Raw genomic sequence first — 25,336 nt, forward strand, 5'->3', positions numbered from 1 at the left:
GTATAAGAATTATTATAAAATTCTATAATTTATGCATATTATTATTTATATTAACTATTTTGAGCAAAAATGAAGTTATTGTACATGCATGTAGTTTTGCATGCTCATATTTATTGAGAGACTTCCAGCAAAGAAAAATATGTTCTAAGAACATTTGCTTTATTGTTCCTAGACAACATGACAATACTATTTCTGAATGTTCTCTGAACATTCAAAACATCCAGTTTTTTTTAAAAAAGAATCATTTTGCAAAGGTCATGAGAACATTACTTTTGATTATTTTCAGAAAATTCTGATACAAGTAGCAACATTTTCCAGGCACTTGCCCAGGGCACTGGACCAGACGGGGGGTCCAGTTGAAATATCACTCCCTCGGATCGTCGTTTCAACCACGTGAGGGACAAGTCTGTGATTTCAGGGGCCTTTAAACCATTCTGTGCCCACACTCCACACTCACTTAAAAATAAAAGCAGTGCCATAGAAGAACCTTTTTTGTTTAAGTGGTGAACCTTTAACATCTGAAGAACCTTTCCGTTTCACAAAACATTCTTTGTGGCAAAAGAGAGTTATTCAGATTGTAAAAAGGTAAGAAAGAGATGGTTCTTTAAAGAACCTTTAACTGAATGGTTGTGGAATCAAAAATGGTTCTTCTATGGAATCGCTGTGAGGAACCTTTTAAAGCACCTTTATTTTTAAGAGTGCAGGGCAGTGTTATTTTATTATCCAGCCTAAAACTTAAAACTTGTCTGTAAAATGCTCCAAGCTGTATAAATAATGTAATGCTACAATGTAGGTTGTTGCTAACATTTAGAGATTTTTTTATATATATATATATTTTGAGAAAGGTAACTTTAAATTAATGCTGTTATTGTTACTGTAGAAATGTTTGTTCATAACTTTGAGGGAACCTTATCAGAAATGTATTTTTCACACAGCAGGACCATTTAGGACCACACGTTTTCATATATAACCATGACAAATGAGTTTTTGTACAAAATGTTATGCTCCACACTGGCAGGCAAGGAAAGAATTTCAGGAAAGATGCCCAGAAAATCGATTTGTGGAACAGTGTTGGTCTCACCTCTTGGATCGGACAAAAATATTATTTTGTAAGGTTGGCCCTGTGAACTCTGAACTCTCCGACATCCCAAAACACATTTTTATGCGGGAACGTTCCCGTGTCCCACGAGTGCATGCACACAAGGAATCTTAACACAACCGCACTAAAATAAATCAGAAGAACATTGCAAACAAAATGGTCCTCTACAGTCCCCCGAGAGGACATATTTTTAAAATCATGTCATTTGGGAGGATCCATGTTGTAAAACACTGTACAAAGGTGGAAAACACCATTCAAACAACATACATTATGAGGACCAGTTGTGTCACACTAACTGCAGGAACTGCAGTGTTTATTGACACTGATTAACAAAAATAAGTAATGTATTATGTTAATGTTAATATTTTAATTTATATCTAAATATGTTTTATTGAATATTTAAAATATTAAAATTCAAATGACCTTGTAATTGCAAGCGTCACACGTCATAATGAAAAAAAAAACACTCAATAACAAAACACAGCTGATAAACGCACGTGACTGACAACTCAGGGCACATTCGAGGAAACACTTGAACTGACAGCTGAGAGAAAGTGGATAGAGTTCACCAGCGCGGTCCCTGATTGGCTAATTTCGCCTCAGCCCCGCCCAATGTCAACACGCCCCTCCCCATTGATGTTTGTGACCTGTTTTGTGACGGTGACGAGCACGTCAAAACACCGGTCACTTGACGTAAAGTTATTCAACAGGCTAACGGATAAATACTGAAGTTCAGGTCGCACTCAAGAGTCTTGCGTCAGTGGTTGTTCATCACTTTAGAAACTTTTTAATCGCTTGACGTTAGTGTTTAGGTCGTTAGAAACGTTAGAAGTGCACTGTAATGTCATTTATGGATCATCCGCGATGCTTCAAGCGCGTAAAAGACTCTGAACGAAAGTAGAAGGATTTATTGACGTTATCTACAGATTTTTAAGAAGAAATCAAGATGTTTCCCCTCGACTCTCCGTGGAATATCTCTTTCGCAGGCTGTGGTTTTCTGGGTATTTATCACATTGGAGTGGCCAGCTGTCTCCAGGAGCACGCGCCGTTTCTGGTGGAGAATGCGCGTCACATTTACGGCGCGTCCGCGGGCGCGATCACGGCATCTGCGCTGGTCAGCGGTGCTTGTTTGGGTAAACTGATTTAAAATTGTTTTTTAGCCACTTAAATAAAACAAATGCGAGGCAACCTTGCAATGCCTTCTAAATATCATGGTACATTAATTTGTAACATGGTAAATTCATTTCAAGATACAGTAGTATCACGTGTTACTATCACTGATCTATAATAGAGAACATATAGAGATAAGTGGTTACTATCAGAATTATATTAATTCCAAATATTACAAAGAAAAGTGAAGTAACACATTGAATTAAACTTGACATTTTTCAGTAGAATGCTCTTTGTTTTAATTACAAAAAAAAAAAAAAAAAAAAACGATTTTGCAGTGTAAAGAAACATGTTTATGAATATTTACCATGGTAAAAACATGGTATTTTTGATTGAGGCACTATTCATATACTATGAAACATACTTTGGTGGTACCAGATGGTAATACCATGGTATTTTTAGATTTAAAATGGCACTGAACTTTATGTACTGTAGCATTTATATGATTCTGGAATGTACTTACAAAAATACTACCATGGTACTACCATGGTATTTGTTTAAAATACCATGGTAGCACTGTAATACCATGTCAAAAAAAGGTTATTCAAGTTAAAACTAAAAGTAAAACCATATAAAACATTTTCATTACTAAATAAACCACAAAAAAACTAAACAAATAACAATAATTACTAAGGAACATTAAGTAACACATTATAACTTAAAAAAAATGATTTTACATTGTATATGTGTCATGTTTATGAATATATACCATGGTAAAAACATGGTATTTTTTAATGAGGCACTATTTATATACTGTAAATTGTACTTTGGTGGTACCAGATGGTAATACCATGGTATTTTTAGATTTACAATGTAAATTTACATTTACTTCATATACCGTAGCATTTATATGATTCTGCAATGTACTTCCAAAAATACAATGGTACTACCATGGTACATGTTTAAAATACTGTCAAAATAGTAAAATAGTAGTTTACTAAATAAACTACTAAAAAAACAATAATTACAAATAATTTCAAAGGAAAAACATCAAGTAACACATTACAGCTTAAAAAACTATTTTACAGTATATAAAGGGCATGTTTATGAATATTTACCATGGTAAAAACAAATTTTTTTTGGACTGAGGCACTATTTATAAACTATAAAGCGTACTTTGGTGGTACCAGAGGGTAATACCATGGTATTTTGGGATTTACATTGGCACTGAAGTTCATGTACCATAGCATTTATGAGTCCAAAAATGCCATGGTACTACCATGGTACATGTTTAAAATACCAAGGTAACACCATATCAAAAAAGGTTAATCAATTTAAAACTAAAAGTAAAAACCATATAAAACACATTTATTACTAAATAATCTATTAAAAATAAACTTTACATGAAATGAAATAAAGTAAAAAAAAAATAACAATAATTACAAAGAAACATCAAGTTACACATGATAACTTAAAACAGTTATTTTACAGTGTATAAGTGTTATGAATATTTACCATGGTAAAAACATGGTATTTTTGATTGAGGCACTATTTAGATACTATGTATGAAACGTACTTTGGTGGTACCAGATGGTAATACCATGGTATTTTTAGATCTACAATGGCACAGAAGTTCTTGTACCGTTGCGTTTTTATGATTCTGCACTGTACTTTCAAAAATACCATGGTCTTAAAATAATATATATATATAAATATTTGTATGTAAACACTTGTATATACTTTATATATAATATATATATATATATATATATATATATATATACATACAACTAGTCAAAAGTTTGGACACACTTGACTACACACTTGAATACTTTTCTTATTTTTAGTCAAATATAATTATTATTTTTTTTTATTGTATTTTATTTAATTTGATTTGATTTTATGTTTTTTCTTAAATACAAATTGTGCCAAGGAATGATTCTCCGTTAGTTTTTTAAGAAAATCATTAGCTTTTTTCCATGGGGAAAAAAAAAATCTTAACTTCAGTTTTTCTTAAAAACAAACTCAGAGTCATTCCTTGGCACAATTTGTATTTGAATAAAATCAAATAAAAAATATATTATATATATTTTTTTTACATAATTAATATTTGACAAAAAACAAACATTAAGTCAAGTTTGTCCAAACTTTTGACTGGTAGTGTAAATATTTCACGTATAAATCTAACATCATTTTCCTTAAAGGAACACTCAACTATTTTTTCTTCACATTCTCCAACTCCCCCCGAGTTAATAAGTTGAGTTTTACCGTTTTGAAATCCATTCAGCCGTTCTCCTGTTCTGGCGATATCACTTTTAGCATAGCATAGCATAGATCATTGAATCCTATTAGACCAGTAGCATCGCGTTCAAAAATGACCAACGAGTTTCCATATTTGTCCTATTTAAAACTTGTCTCTTCTGTAGTTATATCGTGTACTAAGACCGGCGGAAAATGTAAAGCTGCGATTTTCTGGGACGATAAGATTAGGAACTACTTTGCAGCTCTAATATAAATACATTAGTCACTCAATACAATAGTTTACATCAAAGTACCACGGTATTATCATAAGTTTCATCTGGTCTGTGTTCATCTATATTTAGTATCTATGTCAAAGTGTACACTTCTCGTGTGCAAAGGCACAACATCCACCTGTTGCTTATTGTCAGTGTGTGACCACTAACTGCTCTCTTTCTGGTCCTGTGACAGGGGAGGCCGGTGCCGGCATTATTGACGTAGCTAAAGAAGCCCGAAAGCGCTTCCTGGGCCCTATGCACCCTTCTTTCAACTTGGTGAAGATCATGCGATCCGTAATGCATCGCGTGCTGCCGCCCGACGGCCACATACGGGCCACCGGCCGCCTGGGCATCTCTCTGACCCGCGTGTCGGATGGAGAAAACGTGCTGGTGACACACTTCAGCAGCAATGAGGAACTCGTGCAAGTGTGTACTTACACACACACACACACACACACACACACACACACACACACACACACACACACACACATGTGCAAAGATATCTTCATTCACAGCAGGTTTAGTGAGACTAAACTGACATGACCTCCTAATACTCATATTTACAGTAGATGCATGTGATTTAGATTATTATGATATTATGGTTTCATGGCTAAGTCCCTTGTGTGCTTATTTTATGTGTTTGTGTGCAGGCGTGTGTCTGCAGCGCTTACATTCCCGTGTACTGTGGCCTGATACCGCCAACCCTGCAGGGAGTGGTATGTATCCAGTTATGATGTAATTACTCGTAATTGATTTACAACTGCAATATGATCGCCCTTTCTGTGCTCACTCTCATTTTTGCAAGCGAATCATCACGCATTAAAAAAAATGGTTAATTTTCAAGAAAACAAGAGAAAACTTAATTTAATTAAAAATAAAGTGTAATTATTTTTTTTCTTGTTTTACAGTAATGAGGGAAATGTGTCAGTTTAAATGTATAATTATTTTTCCCACATTACAGTACTGACAATTTGAGGAAAATGAGGTCAGATATTAAGAAAATAATGACATTTTAATGAAAATATATTTCTTCAATTTAAATATTGTATAATTATTTTTCTCACGTTACAGTAATATTTAAATAATTAAATCAATTTAAATAATGTAAAAAAAATTTTTTATTACATCACAGTAATGAGAATTTGAGGAGAATTTGGTGAATTATCAAGAAAATACTTTTTAATAAAAAAATTTTTCCATTTAAATAACGTATAATTATTTTTTTACTTGCATTGCAGTATTGAGAATTTAAGGGTTATGTGGTAAATTATCAAGAAAATAATGACACTTTATAATTAAAATAAAAAATATATATATATATATATTTTTTTTTTTTTATTTAAATATTGTGTAATTATTTTTTTTTTATAATTAAAATAAAAAAAAAATATATATATTTTTTTATTTATTTATTTAAATATTGTGTAATTATTTTTTTTCACATTACAGTAATGAGAATTTGAGGAAAATGTGGTGAATTATCAAGAAATTAATGATGATGTTTAATTCAAGTGTTTGTTTAATTTAAGTGTTTTTGCCCAGAACATATTCTATTTATTGATTTATGTTTATTAATTGAATGTGTGATGCAGGATGCATTTATTACTTATTTTTAGGAGCAATATGAGCAGTGGTGTTGTTTGACATCTAAATTAGGATGAAAATATCTGTGAAATGTTGGTGAAATGCTGTAAGAGCTTGCGCAAACATTACTTCTGTTTTTATAAAGTGTTATAAATGTTGGGAAACGCAGAGCTTCTGTAATCATTAATGCTTTTGTAGAAAAAGACGTTGTTTTCATTAGGATTCAGATGTTGTGCCAGGAGAAATAGTGTTGTTGTTTTTTTTGGATGTAAAAGCAGCGAGTAGAGTATTTGTTTACCTTTCTTTTTCTCTTCATGACCTTTGCCAGTTTTCTGATCTTTGCTCTAGTTCTTGTGTTTTTCCTCGAATTTTGTTTTGTTTGTGTATTTTTGAGTAGTGCTTTCTGTTTTTCTTAGGGTTTAGTTTTTAAACTTCTTATTGTATTTAAAAAATCATTATTAAGTATTTTTTAAGATCCATTAGCTTTTTATTTTAGCATTGTGACATTATTTTCATTCAGATTAAATAGGTTACCATTTAAATAATGTATTATATATTCTTATATATTTATAGATTTAATTAGAGTAATATGAATTTAAGTGGAAGATGTGGTTAATTATCGTAAGAAAATGTCAGAAGAATATATTCATTAAAATGAAATACTTTACAATTTAAATAAGATTTTGCAGTTTTTTAATATTAAATATTGTTAATTATTTTAAAAATTGACACTTTTAATTAAAATTTATATATTTTAATAAAAAAATATTTTTTACTTAAATAATGTATAATATTTTTTTTCTCACATTAAAGTAATGCAAATTTGAGGGAAATGTGGTTAATTATCAAGAAAATAATGACAAGTTTTAATTAAAATATATTTCTTTAATTTAAAAAAGGTATTATTTTTTTCTCACATTACAGTGATGAGAATTTAAGGGAAATGTGGTTAATAAAGAAAACAATGACTTTTTTCAATTTAAATAATGTATAATTATTATTTAACTATTATTGAACCAAATGCCAAAATATTTTTAGTATTTGGGGGAACTATGGTTAATTATCAAGAAAATAATGACAATTTAATTAAAATATATTTCTTCAATTTGAATAATGTATAATGTGAATTTGAGGGAAATTTTGTTAAATATATATAAAAAAATGATGGCACAGTTTAATTATATATATTTTTTCAATTTAAATAATATACAATAAGTTTTCTCACATTACAGTAACGAGAATTTAAGAGAAATGTGGTTAATTGTCTAGAAAATAATAACACATTTAAATTAAAATAATATTTTTCAATTTAAATTACGTAAAATATAAATATTTTTTTAACATTATAGCAATTAGAATTTTAAGGAAATTTTATGAAAATGTATTTCTTTAATTTAAACAAGAAATTGTTATTTTTTCTCATGTAACGTTAATGAGAATTTGAGGAAAATGTGGTTAATTATAAAGAAAACAATTACATTTTAATTATTACTTTTTTCCATTCTAGATAATTTTATCACATTACAGTAATGAGATTTTGAGAAAAGTGTTAATTATTAATAAAATAATTACACCTGATTTTAATTAAAATAATATTTTAAAATTTAAATAGCATTTAACGATTTGTTTCTCACATTATAGTAATGAGAATTTGAGAAATGAGAAATATGGTTAATTATCAAGAAAATAATGACTTTTAATTCAAACGTATTTTTTACATTTAAATAATGTATAATTTTTTACAGTATTGTGAATTTGATGGAAATGTTAATTATCTAAAAATAATGACACATTTTAATTATATATATTTTTTCAATTTAAATAATATACAATTGTTTTATTATTTTTCTCATATTAAAGTAATGAGAATTTAAGGGAAATGTGGTTAATTGTCAAGAAAATAATGACACATTTTAATTAAAATAATATTTTTCAATTTAAATAGCATTCAACTATTTGTTTCTCACATTACAGTTATGAGAATTTGAGGAAAATATGGTTAATTATCAAGAAAATAACATTTCTTACATTTAAGTAATGTATGTTTTCTTGCATTACAGTAATTAGAATTTAAGAGAATGACACTTTTAATACTTAAAAAAAAAATCTATAATTATTTTTTCTTACATTACAATAATAAGAATTGAAGGCAAATGTGGTTATTAAGAAAATAACAACACATAATTAAATTAATACTTTTTTCTGTTTAAATAATATATAATATTTTTAACATTATCACATTAATGAAAATTTGAGGAAAAATGTGGTTAATTATCACTAAAATAATGTCACAGTGCAAAAGCTTCAATTTCTTTATGCAAAACATACTCTTTATTTTTTAAGATTTACTCGTTCTTATTATATAACTCTTTCTTATTGTGCCGTGCAGCTCAAAAAAAAAAAATTTAAACAGTGTCTCATTTGACACTATAAAAAAGCAGCCAGTGATTTGCATCAGAATAAAAGAGTCAAACCGTGTGAGTGCTATTAGTCATGGAGAGGTAAAAGGTAAAGCTGATGTCAGATCAGTGAGATCAGTGAGCTGGTGTCCATAAGTCAGTGTTTGCTCATGTGGCACGTGTCTCGCCTTCCCTGCATCCTGTGCCAGTCAGTGAGTCAGTGTGTGCGTGTGTGTGTGTGTGTGTGTGTGTGCGTGTGTGTGTGTGTGTGTGTGTGTGTGTGTGTGTGTGTGTGTGTGTGTGTGTGTGTGTGTGTGTGTGTGTGTGTGTGTGTGTGTGTGTGTGTAGGCTGGGATTACTGTACGTTTGCATTTGTGCATTGGCTGTGTGCATTCTGACAAGAATCTCAAATAATGCATCTGTGTGTTTGTTTGTTGCGGCAAATCTCATAAGACTGCCAGCGCTCCGAAAGCTGCTCTTCTTTCTACTGTTCTGCCTGTAAGCAGCACTGCAGTAAAACAGTAAAACATTACATGTGACCTGAATCTTAATGGTTTCATATTCACTATGTCGGTTTCAGTTTTACCAAAGCGTTTGCATAGAGTGAGAAGTTAAGCAAAATATAAATCGAAAAGTAATTAATGGACAAGTAATAGTAACAAAAATATACAAATTACATTCAATTACATAAATTAATAAATAAATTATTGTTAGAACGATTGTTTAGTTTATTAAGCTACACTCTGAAATTATGAAATGAAATTATTAAAATAAATTAAATTAACATTTAAACATTTTAACATTTAAATGTGGACCGTAAACTGATGAATAAGTAATATGAACAAAAGTGTTTAACTATGTTTCTAAATAAAGATTATTAAATTAACTTAAATTCAATTTACACTCTAAAATAATTAAATTGAATTAAATTAAAACCATAAACTAAACAATGTATTTAACAAAATGCCTAAACAATGATAAACAATATTTAAAAAAATACACACATTTAATTATCTTTATAAATTAATTATTGTTCGAAAAAATTGTTTTCGTTTATTAAGCTACTCTCTAAAATTATTAAATTAAATTAACAATTAAATTAAAGGTGAACAATGGTAAACAAGTAATATTAACTAAAATTACTAAATTAAATTAAATTAAATTAACAATTAAATTAAATGATAATTAAATTTAATGTAGTGATTCATGGTGAACAATTAATATTAACAAAATACACAAATGAAATGATTAGTGTCTAATTACCTTTACAGTTTATTTATTTTTGTTATTTTTTGTTATTTTCATTTTAAGCTGCACTCTAAAACTATTAAATGAAATGAAATGAAATGAAAGGTTTAATTAACAATTAAAATAAATGTAACAATTAAAACTATAAACATGTAATATAAACAAAATGCACAATAAATAAAATTAAATACATTAAGTAATATTTACAAAAATACACAAATCAAAATATTAGTGTTTAATTATCTGTATAAATTAATTATTGTTAGAAATATTGAGTTTATTAATAGAATTGAATTAACCATTAAATTAAATGATAATTAAATTAAGTTAAATGATAGTAAATAGTAAATATGAACAAAAATACACAAATTAAATTACTAGTGTTTAATTATCTTTATAATTTGTATCTTTGTTTTTTGTTTGTTAAGCTGCGCTTTAAATGAAATTAAATTAAATTAAATTAACAATTAAATTAAATGAGGACATTAAACCAAACAATGTATTAAAAAATTAATAAACAAGTAATATTAAAAAAATGCACAATAAATAAAATTAAGTCAAGTACATTTAATTAATTTAATTTAATTTAATTTAATTGCAGAGTAAAATTAACATGTTTGTAACAACAATTAATAATTAACCTTATATAATATAAATGAAATATATATTTCCAAATTAATGCTATTTTCCTACATCAAAAAAGCACAATAACTTATTAGTGTTTAATTATTATAATTTTTTTGTAATATTTTGCTTATTAAACTGCACTCTAAAATTATTAAATGAAATGAAATGAAATTAAGGGTTAAATTAACAATTAAATTAAATGTGGACATTAACTAAACAATGTATTTAACAAAATAAAAAAATTAATTGAACAATTTAACAGTAAAAAACAATCGTTAAATAGATTGTTTTGTTTAGTTAGCTGAAATTAAATTAAATTAAATTGCTTTATATTATATAAATAAAACATTTTAACTATTTTCTAACTATATATAAATATAAATATATATATATACATTTAATTATATATAATTATTCTTTATTAATTTAATTTATACATATAAAATGTTCGAATATACTTATGTAGTGATAATACCGGTGTATATATATACTTTTGTATAATTTTTTTTTCAAAATAAATATATATAAATGGAATATAATTCTGTTCATTTAATTATTTATATTAAAATCTATATAATTTATATTAAATTTCTATATAATTTATTAGTGTTTAATAATCAAAAATAATATTAAACAAGTAATATGAAAATACACATTAAATTATCAGTGTTTAATTATCTACTTCATTCATTCATTAATTTTGTTAAAATGTTTTATAAAAATTATTATATATAGAGTTTGTTAGGTAACTACAGTGCATATAGAGTGAACAAATAATATTAACAAATGAAATAAATGTAAAAAAAACGAAGTGAGTGGCATGCAATATAAAAAATATAATTAAATAAATAATCAATTTGAAGAATAGATATGAAAATAATCCATTCTCTGTGTGTTTGTCTCTCAGCGGTACGTGGACGGTGGCATCAGTGATAACTTGCCTCAGTACGAGCTGAAAAACACCATCACGGTGTCTCCGTTCTCAGGCGAGAGTGACATCTGCCCGCGAGACATCAGCTCAACCAACATTCATGAGCTGCGCTTCACAAACACCTCCATTCAGTTCACGCTGGCCAACCTCTACAGAGTCTCCAGAGCGCTGTTTCCACCTGATCCTCTGGTAACACACACACACCTCATTTAACACGGCCTAAAAATACACACCGACTGCCAAAATGACATTAATCTTGTGCTTTACTTTTGCTCAGGTGATGAAGAGCATGTGCAAGCAGGGATACAGAGATGCTTTACACTTCCTCAAGAAGAACGGTGAGTCATTTGTAAATGTTGCAGTGATCAGGTTTGTCCTTTTTTTTTTTTTTTGACGTCAGCATATTTCACCAAACCAAATGGGTTCATTTAGTTCTGGATATGAGCAGGTTTTGGAGTTATCGTGGGATGTTTATGGCATGGCATTTATTATCTGTCTGCTGGCCCACAGCTGTGTTGCTGAAGATTATTTGTTATCAGCGCTGTAGTGAAGCGGATATTCGGCCTGATGCTGAAGAGTTTGGCTGGTGTTAGAGAGACCTCTAGTGACCAATAATGACAGGACATTGCAAATCATAACATTATATCTATTTAATTGAATCATTTAATATGTATGTATTATTAAATGTTTATTAATTTAATCTATACATAGTATTTTATAAATACAATTTGTAAATATGTACCTATTTTATGAATATTTATTTTTTTTCAAATTATATATATGTATATATAATAAATATATAATAGTATATATTTTTATTTAATATCTAAATTATTTTTTCAAATATTATATAACTTTATGTAATATAAATTAAATATAATTCGATACATTTATTTATTTAAATATTATTATTATTATTAAATATTATATATTATTAAATATAAATTTTATTTAGACATTTAATTTTTTTTAACATTATGTAACTATATAATATAAATTAAATACAATTCTATATATTGTTTAGATATATACATTAATTAGATATAATTTTTTATTAATAATTTGTTAATTAAATTTATACATATTTTCAAATTTACTTATATGATCACTTATTTATTTTACTATATATATATATATATATATATATATATATATATATATATTTACTTTTGTATAATTCTTTCAAAATAAATACAAATTAATGATATTTTCCTAAATCAAAATAATATATATATATATATATATATATATATATATATATATATATATATATATATATATATATAGTATATATAGAGAGAGAGAGAGAGAGAATTATTTATATTTTAAACTTTATAACTTTACCTTTATATATACAATTAACTTACTTTTTTCTAACATTATCAAGCTTTATATAATAATAAAATAATAAAATATAATTATAAAAATTAGTTTTTAACTGTATATATACATTTTTATTACATATACACATTTTTATTAATATGAATAGAAATATTATATTAAATAAAAATAATTCAATCATTTATAATTTGTAATATTATATACAGTTTTAATATATTTTAATTAGATATAGATAGATAATAATAATAATACTATTTCCTAAATATACAAATATTTATATTAATAGTAAATAAAATATAATTATATTCATTTAATTATTTATATTTTTTACTTTATATATATATATATATATATATAATTAATTCTGTATAATTATTTTGTATTAATTATTAAATGTATACATGTATTTTTTTCTAACATTATGTAACATAATATAAATTAAATACGATTTTATAAATTGAATTATTTTTCAACTATTGTTATACATTTTTATTACATATAAATATTTGTGATAATATTAGTAAAATACTATATATTAAATAAAAAATATATTGTATTAATTTAATTAATTAATTAATTTGTAATTTAAAATATATTAATTACAAATATACTTATATGATCATTATATATACATATATGTGTGTGTGTGTGTGTGTGTGTGTGTGTGTATTTCTTTTTTATTTATTTATTTATATTTATATAGATAGATGGATAATTAGATGTAAATTTACTTCTGTGTATTTTTTGCATCTAAATAAAAATAATGATATTTTCCTAAATCAAAAATGTAAAAAATATTTAATTTAAATATAATTCTATTAATTTAATTATAATGTATAATTACATAATTATTAAATAATATATACATTTTTATATAGTAATTATTATTGTAGTTAATTATAAAATTTATACATTTAATTTTTCTAGCATTATGCAACTTTCTAGAATATAAATTAAATATATAGATATATACATTTTATTATATAGAAATATAATTATTAATATTAATAAAAATGTATGAATTTATGAATTCATAATTTAAAATACTATATAAATTTCAAAATATTTTTTCTAAAATAAATCTAAAATAAAAAAAAGTTTTATGTATGTGTCCCCATGACAATGAGATGACCTTTTTTCTAAATAACATTTTGCAAATGTTTGTGAAAAGATGTGTGACTCATTTAGCAGAATGTTCCTCCACTTTCACAACTCTCTCAATCTCTATAAATGACATAAAGTTCCATAAACACCTAACAAAAGTCGTCCATACAACGTGAACCTTTCCTTTAATATTCATCTCAGATCTCATCTTCACTGTGTGTTTCAGGTCTGTTACAGTATCGAGGTCCACACCGTATGCTGGCTGTAGCTGTTGGAGGAGCCGAGGAAGAGTCTGATGATGACGATGAAGAAGAGTCAGAGAACAGAGATGACAGAGAAACACAGGATCGCTCCAGCATCCAGGAACACATCTTTGAGCACCTGCCTCCTAGAGTACACAAAGGTACTGCCGATATCTGACTCTGGTTTTCTTTTGAAGTATCTTTGTAATGTATTAGATGTTCACTGAGTTGTTGTTGTTGTTGTTTTCTCATCAGCGCTAGTGGAGGCCTGTAGGGAGAGGCGGAGTCTGGTGCAGTCGCTAAGCAACATGCTGCCCGTTAGATTGGCATCTGCCTTCCTGTTACCGTACACACTTCCTCTGGAATCAGCTCTGTCTATGAGCATTAGGTACACACTTTTTTTTCTTTTTTTCATTCAAATCTGTACCATGAAATTGTGTATTATATTACGTATTATTTTTGGTCATTTGAAATGTATTTTATTGAACTCTTTCTGTCAGACTGTTGGAGTGGTTGCCAGACATTCAGGAGGATGTGGGCTGGATGAAGGAGCAGACAGTGAAGCTGCTGCAGAGTGTTTTATCACAAGCGGGGAGGAGTGTGTCCCAGCAGGTGTCTGCACGGTGAGAGACCACACACATCCAAACACACACACAGAGAAAAGCTTAGTCTCAAAGTCATTTATTATCATGCTAGCAGTATAGGTGTGGCATCGGACCACAAAACCAGTCATAAAGGTACATTTTTTCAAATTAATTTCCATTGATGTACAGTTTGTTAGGATAGGACTATATTTGGCTGAGATACAACTATTTGAAAATCTGGAATTTGAGGGTGCCAAAAATCTAAATATTGAGAAAATCGCCTTTGAAGTTGTTCAAATGAAGCTCTTAGCAGTGCATATTACTAATAAAAATTAAGTTTTGATATACTTACAGTAGGAAATGTACAAAAAATCTTCATGGAACATGATCTTTATTTAATATCCTAATGATTTTTGCCATCAAAGATTGCCAAACGTATTGTTGGCTATTGCTTCAAATATACCTGTGCTACTTACTGGTTTTGTGGTCTATATTTTTGTTGGAATCTCTCAGATGCTTTATATATTAGATAATCATGTAGCAATGTATAATGTTTTACATTCTAGTGACTTTTTCTGAATGTTTATTTTCAGATTTGATAACAGGTCTGCTTGCTATCTTTTTTATAATTTTCTGTAATCTTTTACAATTCATCTTCACATATACTTAAGGATGTTTAATCTGCAATTTAGAAATAGTATATAAGTAGTAATATTAAAATATAGAATATAAAAATTATACATATCATTTTTTTTAAACGTTCCAATTCCAAATCCCTAATCAATTAAAAATGTCAAATTAAAATGGAATTATACAAATTTTAATAAATCTTTAATCTCTTTAAAATAATTTTAGGGATGTGCGGTTAAAATAAATAAATAAATTTATATATATATTTTTTCAAATATTACTATATACCTTTATATAATACAACAACATATAGCTCTATATAATGTATATATGTAATTATTTTGAATTATTTAATATATATATGTACATATATATATAATTGTGTGTGTGTGTGTGTGTGTGTGTGTGTGTGTGTGTGTGTGTGTGTGTGTGTGTGTGTGTATTATATATATATAATTTAATGTGTCTATATTTACTCTTCAAATGAATTTTGAGGATGTGCAGTTAAAAATTAGGGTTAGGCTTTAAAAGTATAGATTTAAATAATAGTAGTATTATAACATATAATATAATTATACATAACACACACACAAATAGATATACACAAACACACACACACACACACACACACACACACACACACACACACACACACACACACACACACACACACACACACATATGTGTATATATATATATATATATATATATATATATATATATTTAATTTGTTAAAACAAACCCTATAAAACTTCTAAAGACCTTTGGAAAATATCTTCATAAATTTATTATTAAATATCTTGTTTGTGTGTGTGTGTGTTTATATATATATATTATTATTATTATTATTATTATTATCAATGTTGTGCTGTATATATCGCACACACACACACACACACACACACACACACACACACACACACACACACATATATATATATATATATATATATATATATATATATATATATATATAAATACTTACATATATACAGTATATATATATATACATAAATACATCATATTTTTTTTTACATATTTTTCTAATTTTATAAAGCATATGTAAGTACATTTATTATAAGAATGTTTAACCTTTTAATTTATCTATATAATGTATCTTTAAAAATGTTCCAACTCCAGTGCCTAATCTATACAATTTTACACTCATTAATTAAAAAGGAGCCTAAAAAGCTCACCCCTACTTAATAAACAACATTCTCAAAAATATTGACAAAAATGTAACCAAAAGTGTTATTTTTCGTTCCCTCTCAGCTTTTCGTATCAGCTGGAATTGAAACATTCCCAATCAGTCCCGGCCAGCTTCAGTGCGGCAAGTCTTCTCCCGGGCTGGCTCTACGGGGGCAGCTCCACAGTCCTGGATGCCATGCTGCGATTGGACCAGTACCAGCGCCAACTCCTGCCAGGCCTTTTCTGTGTCAATCTGGACCTCCGAGGCTCTTTCACCACCAGTTCGACTCACCCCAGTGCCTCCAGCTCCCTGAGCCACCAAGATGCAATGGGCGGTCTAACCATGTGTTCCATCGGAGCCCCGAACACCAGCCTGCTCCCTTAACCACGGGGCCTGAGAGACCATTATACCCCACAATGCACCGTGATGATGCTGTGGAACTTTAAGACGAACATTTCAGTGCCTGATGGTCAGCAGAAAGAAAGCAAATGCTTTGTGAGAAGTCTGATTCTGTCTCATGGTTTTGACAATTACAATTAAGAAACTGTGAAAGTTGAAACTTTATATTTATTCACAGCTGGAGAATGTATTGAAAAGATACGCTGCGCTTCATGAAATGTCCTTGGTTCAATACAATTTAAGCATTTTTGGCATAATGTTCATTACCATAGAAAAAAGGTAATAAAAATACATATATAGTCAAAAGTTTACATACACCTTGCAGAATCTGCAAAATGTTAATTATTTTAGCAAAATAAGAGGGATCATACAAAATGCGTGTTATTTTTTATTTAGTAATGACCTGAATAAAATATTTCATGTGAAAGATATTTACATATAAAGAGAAAATAGTAGTTGAATTTATAAAAACCCTGTTCAAAAGTGTACATACACTTGATTCTTAATACTGTGTTGTTACCTGAATGACCCACAGCAGTTTTATTTTTTTTTTAGTGATAGTTGTTCATGGGTCTTGTTTGTCCTGAACACTTAAACTGCCCACTATCACTAAACAAAAAAAAAAAAAAAGATGGTGTAAAAAGATGGATCTCAAAATCATACAGTCATTGTTGGAAAGGGTTCATATACACAAAAATGCCAAAGAATTTGTGGGACCTGTACATTTTTCTGAAGAACAACAGTTTAACGGTTCAGGACAAACAAGGGACTCATGAACAACTGTCACTAAACAAAAAACACAGCTGTGGATCATTCAGGTAACAACACAGTATTGAGAATCAAGCGTATGTAAACTTTTGAACAGGGTCATTTTTATAAATTCAACTAGTATTTTTTTTCTCGTGAGCTATATGCAAACATCTTATGTGAAATATCTTATTTAGTACTAAATAAAAAATAACATGCATTGTGTATGATCCTTCTATATATTCAATAATATAAAATATATGTGTGTGTGTGTAATCTGGAAATCAGTAAGGAATTTTTATTAACACGGGGCAAAATCCACTTACACATGAATCACATCAGTAGTATTGCATAACCAGAAGTTTATCCACCTAGAAAGCAGGTTTCACCTCTAAAACGTCCTTTACAGCAGAAATAATCAACTTTTTGATAAATAATTAATGTAAGTGCTTTAACAAAAATACAAGCTTCACATTTTTTGCTCACTTCCATTATAAGTGCATCCAAAAATGGAGCTTAATCTGTATTGAACAAAGAACATTTCTTAAAAACGGATCAAAAAGAAACTGGATTTTTTTTCTCAGAATGTCCGTGGATGTGTCTCGCATGTTTTGGTTCATCAGTATTTATGTTTTGAAGGCACCTCAGCATAGTTTCAAACCTGAAAAAGTAAAGTGATCCAAACTAAGGGTGTTTTTGAAGGTTTATGCACGTAGTCTGACTGATTCATGGCAAACCATGTGACCATATGCCTTGGCAATGCAACATCAGTGCTGCTACCGTTTTGTACTGTCTGATTTTGTGGCCCTGGACCTCAAAACCAGTCTTAAGTAGAACAGGTATATTTGTAGCAATAGCCAAAAAACACATTGTATAGGTCAAAATGATCAGTTTTCAATTTTTCAAAAAATCATTCGGATATTAAATAAAGATCATGTTCCAATAAATTATTTAGTAAATTTCCTACCATAAATATATCAAAACCTAATTTGTAATTTTAAATTAATTCATAATTAGTAATATGCATTGCTAAGTACTTCATTTGCACAACTTTAAAGGTGATTTTCTCAGTATTTTTAGATTTTGAGAAACAGGATGATGTACAAATCTAATTTTCCAAAAAAAGCACACTTATGACTGGTTTTGTAGTCCAGAGTTTAAATTTGTTGCCACTTTTTTATAGTTTGTGCTTGCCTTTTTTTTTTTTTTTTGTAAATGCAGTCTTGTTTGAAATGGTTGCCAGACGCAGATTAAGGTTAGTGCTGGACTAAACTAATCTGTTAATCTATTGTAAATGCTTCAAAAGCTGGGATTTGGCTTTAAGTGTGAGCCAGACGGTAAAATACACCTCTTAATCTGCATTTCTCCTCGGTATTTTAATGTAAATGCTAACAGGACTAATAAAGTATTGACTTACAATTCTGTTTCTTATTTATTTAGAACATATACTCTTAAAAATTATGATTATTCATTGATTTGTTTTTTTTTACATGCTAGGTTGTTAAACCTTAAAAGGTTGTGAACTCCAGAGGAACGTAAAACGGTTTTCTATCCGCCTCCTTTTTTAGGTCTGAGTTTCTTTTTGTTTTATATTTCCCATTGTTGTTTCAAACTGTAAGTGTCTGGGGAAGCTCTGCAAACATTTCTTGACTTTTACAGCGCTGCTTTTACAGAAAAGTGACCCGCTATCCACAACGCCTCAGCTCTGACAGACAGTCAAGTTCAAGTGCGTGGGAGACCACGTCATCACGGCCCTGCGTTTCTATTGGCTGATGAAGTTGCGCCCGACTCCACCGCTCCGCGCCTTTTCTTTTCGCGACCGGCAGAGGGCGCGGTTTGTTTCTCCTGTTGCGCCTCTCCTCATCTCTCTCCGGTCTGATTCGTTTTAGTGAATCGGTTCATTCGAACGATTCGTTCTAGTTGGGTTATTTCTGGGTTGTAAAATCGCTGTTTTCGATTACTGACATATTATTGTGTCGTTGACACGATTATTCTCACAGTTTGCGAGTTATTTGATGATTTTAATGGAGGCGAGTTTTATACGGATTTATTGTGGTATAAAATATAAAAGTTATATATTAAATGTAAAATATATTAAAATATTTTACTATTTAAAATACAGAAAAACAGTAAAACTTATATTAAAAAATAATATATATATATATATATATATATATATATATATTAAATTAAATGTATATATATACACATTAACTTCTATTAAAATATAACATTTTATATTATAAAATATAAAATTTTTATATTAAATATAAAATATATTAAAATATTTTACTATTTAAAATACAGCAAAAACAGTAAAACTTATATTAAAATATATATTAAATATAATATATATATATATATATAAAATATATTAGATTACATACATTAATTTATATATATTATACTGTTTAAAATAACTGCTTTATAGTTATATATTAGTAATATATATTATATACTATATATATATATATATATATATATATATATATATATATATATATATATATATTTAAAAATTATTTATTCCTGTAATCAACGCTGCATTTATTTGATTCAAAAGATATATTAAAATATTTTACTATTTAAAATAACTGCTTTATAGTTGAATATATTTAAAAATAATTTATTCCTGTGATTTTCAGCAACATTACTTCAGTCTTTAGTGTCACATGCTCTATCTGAAATCATTCTAATATGCTTATTTGTTGCTCGAAAAACATAGTTATTATTATTATTATTATTATTATTATTATTATTATCATCAATATTTTTGTTTGTTTTTTTCGGAAATAAATTACAGAAATTAATGTTTTTATTTAACAAGGATGCTTTAAATTGTTTCTGAGAAGCAAATCAGAATATTAGAATGATTTCTGAAGGCTCATGTGACTGGAGTAGGCTAATGATGCTAAAAAAATAGCTTTGAAATCACAGGAATAAATTATATTTTAAAATATATTCACATAGAAAGCAGTTATTTTAAATAGTAAAAATATTTCAGAATTTTTTCAGATTTTTTTCAGGCTTGGTGAGCAGAAGAGACTTAATTTAAAAAAAACTTTTGACTGTAGCGTATGTTTTGTCGAACCTCTTGTTTCTCCATTCTTCCGCGATTGATTCGCAAACCCGAATCAGTTCGATTGAATCATTTAAAAGAATCGGTTCAAAAGAACGATTCGTACGTGAATCGGACATCACTTGTCTGATGAACTGAAACTCCCCGGGAGAGACCGAGGGAGGAAGATGGCGGCCACTGACCGTTCCCGGTCCGAAGCGGCAAAGCAGCGGCGGCAGGATCAGCTGCAGCGGTGGCAGGGCTCGGAGACGGATCGGACCGGGGCGGAGGCGAGGGGCCATTCCTCCGCTCCCGGAAACCGACGGGCCAGGGTGCGATTCGCCCAGGGTGCTGTGTTCATGGCCGCCTGCTCCGCCGGGGACCGGGAGGAGGTGGCGGAGCTCCTGCGACAGGGAGCAGATATCAACCACGCCAATATAGACGGGCTGACGGCGCTACATCAGGTACCCGGAGCCGGTTTGATTGTTTACACTCAAGTTTGACTCGGTTTGGAAACTTTTGCGAAAGTTCACAAACTTTTCTCGGCGCCGTTCTTAAGTTGTGGGTCGATGACACGCAATGATGTCTAACTTGGATGATAAACAGGAGAAAACTCTTGAAGTAGTTTTTAGCTGCCAGAATCTTTGCAATATTTTCTTTGTGTTCATTTCTGAAAATAATAAACATTTACACCGTTTTATACAAAAAATGACGTTTAAAAATCTCAGTGATGTATCAAGTAAAAAATAGTGGGATACTCAAACAAATGGGTGTGTACACAATTGAATTATTGTTTTTGAGTGAAATTATAAGTGTTTTTAAGGAATACTCAAAGTTGATCCAAACAACAGATGGCTTTTCATAAAGAAGTCATAATATGTAAATATTAAACCTTAAACTTGGCTAGGGACTGAAGGGGTCCTTCTGTTATAGGGGTTTCTTGTCACATGACAAAAAAATGGTTAGGTTTCCCGCATCTTGGTTACTTGACTGATTTGACTGACTTCAATTTGGTGGGTGAAAGTTTTTAAAATACTAATTATATTTTGAAACAAAATTTGTGATGTAGCATTAAAAAATAATCTACTGCCAACATTTTTTGTTTTCATTTAATTAGACATTTTTCTTAGATTTTTTTAGACATTTTTATGGAAAATAAATAAATAGAAAAGATAATCGTGACTTTTTACCTCACAATTCGAGTCTCTCACAATTAACATAAAATATATATTCAGAAAAAAGTCTGAATTGTGAGATATATACTCGCATTTGTGAGGAAATCAAATTTGTGAGATTTGTGACATTTTTTATTCAGAGATAGAAACAAAACAACAAAAATTAATTTTGGGAGATTTAAATTCAGAATTCTTAGGAAAAAAATTGGAATTGCAGGATATAAACTTGGAATTGTGAGGAAAAGAATTCTGTGTTTTTTTTCTGAAATTCAAATTTTTTCTCAGAATTCTGAGTTCTCAAAGTTCTGTGTTTAAGTCGCAGTTTTATTTTATTGATTTAAGATGCAGTCTTATTTTTACTTCTTATTCTCTCGCTGAAACAGGTTTTTATGCATTTTTGACCTAAAGCTGCACAAAAAATGACAACAAAAAATCACTCAAATTCACAAATTTGAGTTGTTTGCGGAATTCTAAATGTATTTTTGATAATAATAGATCCTCCTGACTAAAGAAATGAGCTTTATTTATTTCTATAAAATGTTTCAAACTTGCTAAAAAAACATGCAAACTTTTAAATGCCCAAAGTGTAGAATCACATTGACTGTTTTAGGCCCAAAGTCCGATATTGTGACATGTTTACATTGCCATTGCCATTATTATTTTTCAGAGATCATTTTGGGAGATCTTTTCTCTGGATTATGAGTTTTATTGCAGTTTTTTTTACAGATTTAAGTTGCAGCCTTTTTTTTTACTTTTAGACTTTCATGCATTTTTGACCTAAAGAAAAAAAAACACTCAAATTCACAAATTACAACATGTTAGTCAGAGAAAAGGTGTATTCAATCAAGCCTCTTTTTTACAATTCTAAATGTATTTTTGATCATAATAGATCCTGACAAAGGAAATGAGCATTAGTGACATTATATACAGTGTATCAAACATGCTTAAAAAACATGCAAACTTTTAAATACCCAAAGTGTAGAATCCCTTTGATTGTTTTAGGCCCAAAGTCTGACATTTTGACATGTTTATGTACTATTATAATAGCACAAACTGTATTTTGACAGAACATAATTTAGTTTTAAAGGTGTTGTGTTGTGCTAAGGCCAATTGTTTAGATTTAATAAGACATTATTCTTTGACTAGTTTCAGCACCTAAGACGTTTTAATGAAAAATAAATAAATAAATATTATTGTGACTTTTTACCTCACAGTTCTGAGTGTCTCACAGTTAATACCAATACTCCCAGACTAGTTCTTAGTAGAAAGTCTGAATTGTGAGATATAAACTCAGAATTGTGAGATAGAATGTTTTCTATTTAGAGATAGATCAGAAACAGAATCTTAAGAGTTTTAAATTCAGAATTCTCAGGGGGGAAAAAATCTGAATTGCAAGAAAAAAAGTCAGAATTCTTTTTTATTTTCAGAAATTCTTTTTTGTCTCGTAGTTTTAAGTTGCAGTTTAATTTTATTGATTTAAGTTGCAGTTGTTTTTATTTATTCTCTCGGTTTCATACATTTTTTACCCGAAGCTTCACAAAAAAATAACAAAAAAACACTCAAATTCACAAATTATACCATGTTAGTCATAGAAAAGCATTTTACCTCACAGTTCTGAGTGTCTCACATTTAATATCAATACTCCCAGTTCTTAGTAGAAAGTCTGAATTGTGAGATAGATCAGAAACCGAATCTTGGGAGATTTAAGTTCAGAATTGTGCGAGGAAAAAGTCTGAATTGTGAGGAAAAAAAAGTCAGAACTCTTTTTTTTTTTTTTTTTTTGTTGAGAAATTCACATTTTCCCCCCTGAGAATTCTGAGTTTACATCTCTGAGTTTTAAGTTGCAGTTATATTTTTATTTATTATTATTTATTCTCTCACTTTCATCATTTTTTTTACTGGACGCTTCACAAAAAAAAAAAAAAAAAAAAAAAAATCACTCAAATTCACAAATTAAAAGATGTTAGTCATAGAAAATGTTTATTCAAGCATTTTTCGTACAATTCTAAATGTATTTTTGATCATAATAGATCCCGACTTAAGAAATGAAGATTATTGATCTATATAACATATATCAAACTTGCTAAAAAACATGCTGTTTTTGACATGTTTATGTACTAATATAATATCTCACAAAGTGTATTTTGACAGAACGTATTTAGTTAAGCTGTGTTATTTTGTGCTAAGGCCAGTTGTTGGGTTGCTGGTGTGGTTTTGCTTCTGGACTAGAATAGTTGTGTCCCTCTGGCGCAGATGAATCTGAACTCTCTGTGAAGTTGTTTGCAAGAGGTTGCAGTTGTTTTAATGCCGTCCAGGGAGTGTCTTGGGCCCGTCCCGCGGCTGTCACGTTTAATGTGGCTACTGCCCACTTGTGACTCCACAGTACCAGCATCCAGACTGAACTGGCATAGCAAGACTTTCCTCATATCTTCACAGCTGCTTCAGAGAATGGCTGGAATTCACATCGGCCCTTTTCATTCGGTGTTTGTTTTTGTGTTGTTCTTTTTCTCTTTCAGCTGTGTATGTTGTTTTTTAAATTAGATGTTTAGGAGGGGCTATTGTTGTCTCAGCCTTTTGTTTTCGACAGAAACTAATCCTGAAATAGAGCTGTAAATAAGAAAAAGCCTGAAAAACGACTGCGTTTGAGGTTTTGTGAATGTCTGACTTGAATCTATTATAACAAGCTTCTGTTGAGGAGAGCCGCTCAGAAAAACGGCAGAAGGTTTTGCTCAAATCCACTCTAGCCTTGAAAAAATATGAAGTGCATGCTTTTTTGATGCAGGCCGGCGGTCATGTGGAAACAGTAGCGAGAGCAGCTATTGGCTGGCGCTCTGCTGGTGTCATAAATGCGTTGGAAGGAAGCTCAGATTGAAGTCGTTTGATGTCAGGGCTTCACCGGTATGCTGAAGTTCTGTGGAACAGCGGCTTTGAGTCTCACATGTGCTCTACTAACTGAATGTAGTCACCTGTGTTTGTATCCTTTTTCTAATGTAACGCAGAACTTGGATTTTGTTCAAGTCATATTTCTATGGAAGCCTGTTTCCGTCACAGGATTAAAAAAAAGGCAGTTATGATTTTTTTTAATTGCAAATAATCGCAAGATATTTTCCCCCCAGAATTCTGATTTGTATCTTAGAATTGTAAGATTGGAACTTAAAATTGCAAGGGAAAAAGTCCAAATTGTGAGGTAAAGGTGGCATGAATTTATTTTTTAGCAGAAACAAGCTTCCGTAGTTTTCACCCCAAAACAGATGGAAATAATAAATAGTATTTTGCTATATATACACACATACACAATAATATATATATTAGATACATTTTTAGGATATTTTTTGCAATTATTTTTATGA

At 29.2% G+C, this 25,336-nt stretch overlaps 2 protein-coding genes across 2 annotated transcripts in view; both read left to right on the plus strand.

Moving 5' to 3' along the window:
- Nucleotides 1-1,776: 1,776 nt before the first annotated feature.
- On the plus strand, nt 1,777-19,141 carry pnpla2 (patatin-like phospholipase domain containing 2). The gene is made up of 9 exons (XM_073820467.1): nt 1,777-2,232; nt 4,919-5,151; nt 5,379-5,444; nt 11,494-11,706; nt 11,795-11,855; nt 14,189-14,365; nt 14,460-14,592; nt 14,705-14,827; nt 16,691-19,141. The coding sequence occupies exons 1-9, from the start codon at nt 2,046-2,048 to the stop codon at nt 16,989-16,991; spliced, it is 1,494 nt and encodes a 497-aa protein (XP_073676568.1). The 5' UTR covers nt 1,777-2,045; the 3' UTR covers nt 16,992-19,141.
- A 1,832-nt stretch (nt 19,142-20,973) lies between these two features.
- LOC141289013 (protein phosphatase 1 regulatory subunit 12A) overlaps nt 20,974-25,336 on the plus strand; it is a 34,141-nt gene continuing 29,778 nt past the window's right edge. The window contains exon 1 of the mRNA XM_073821204.1: nt 20,974-21,275. Coding sequence (XP_073677305.1) covers nt 21,000-21,275 — 276 coding nt within the window. The 5' untranslated portion in view covers nt 20,974-20,999. The remainder of the gene's footprint in view (nt 21,276-25,336) is intronic.

The sequence above is a fragment of the Garra rufa genome, chromosome 16 (assembly GCF_049309525.1).
Source record: "Garra rufa chromosome 16, GarRuf1.0, whole genome shotgun sequence".
Classification (NCBI taxonomy): domain Eukaryota; kingdom Metazoa; phylum Chordata; class Actinopteri; order Cypriniformes; family Cyprinidae; genus Garra; species Garra rufa.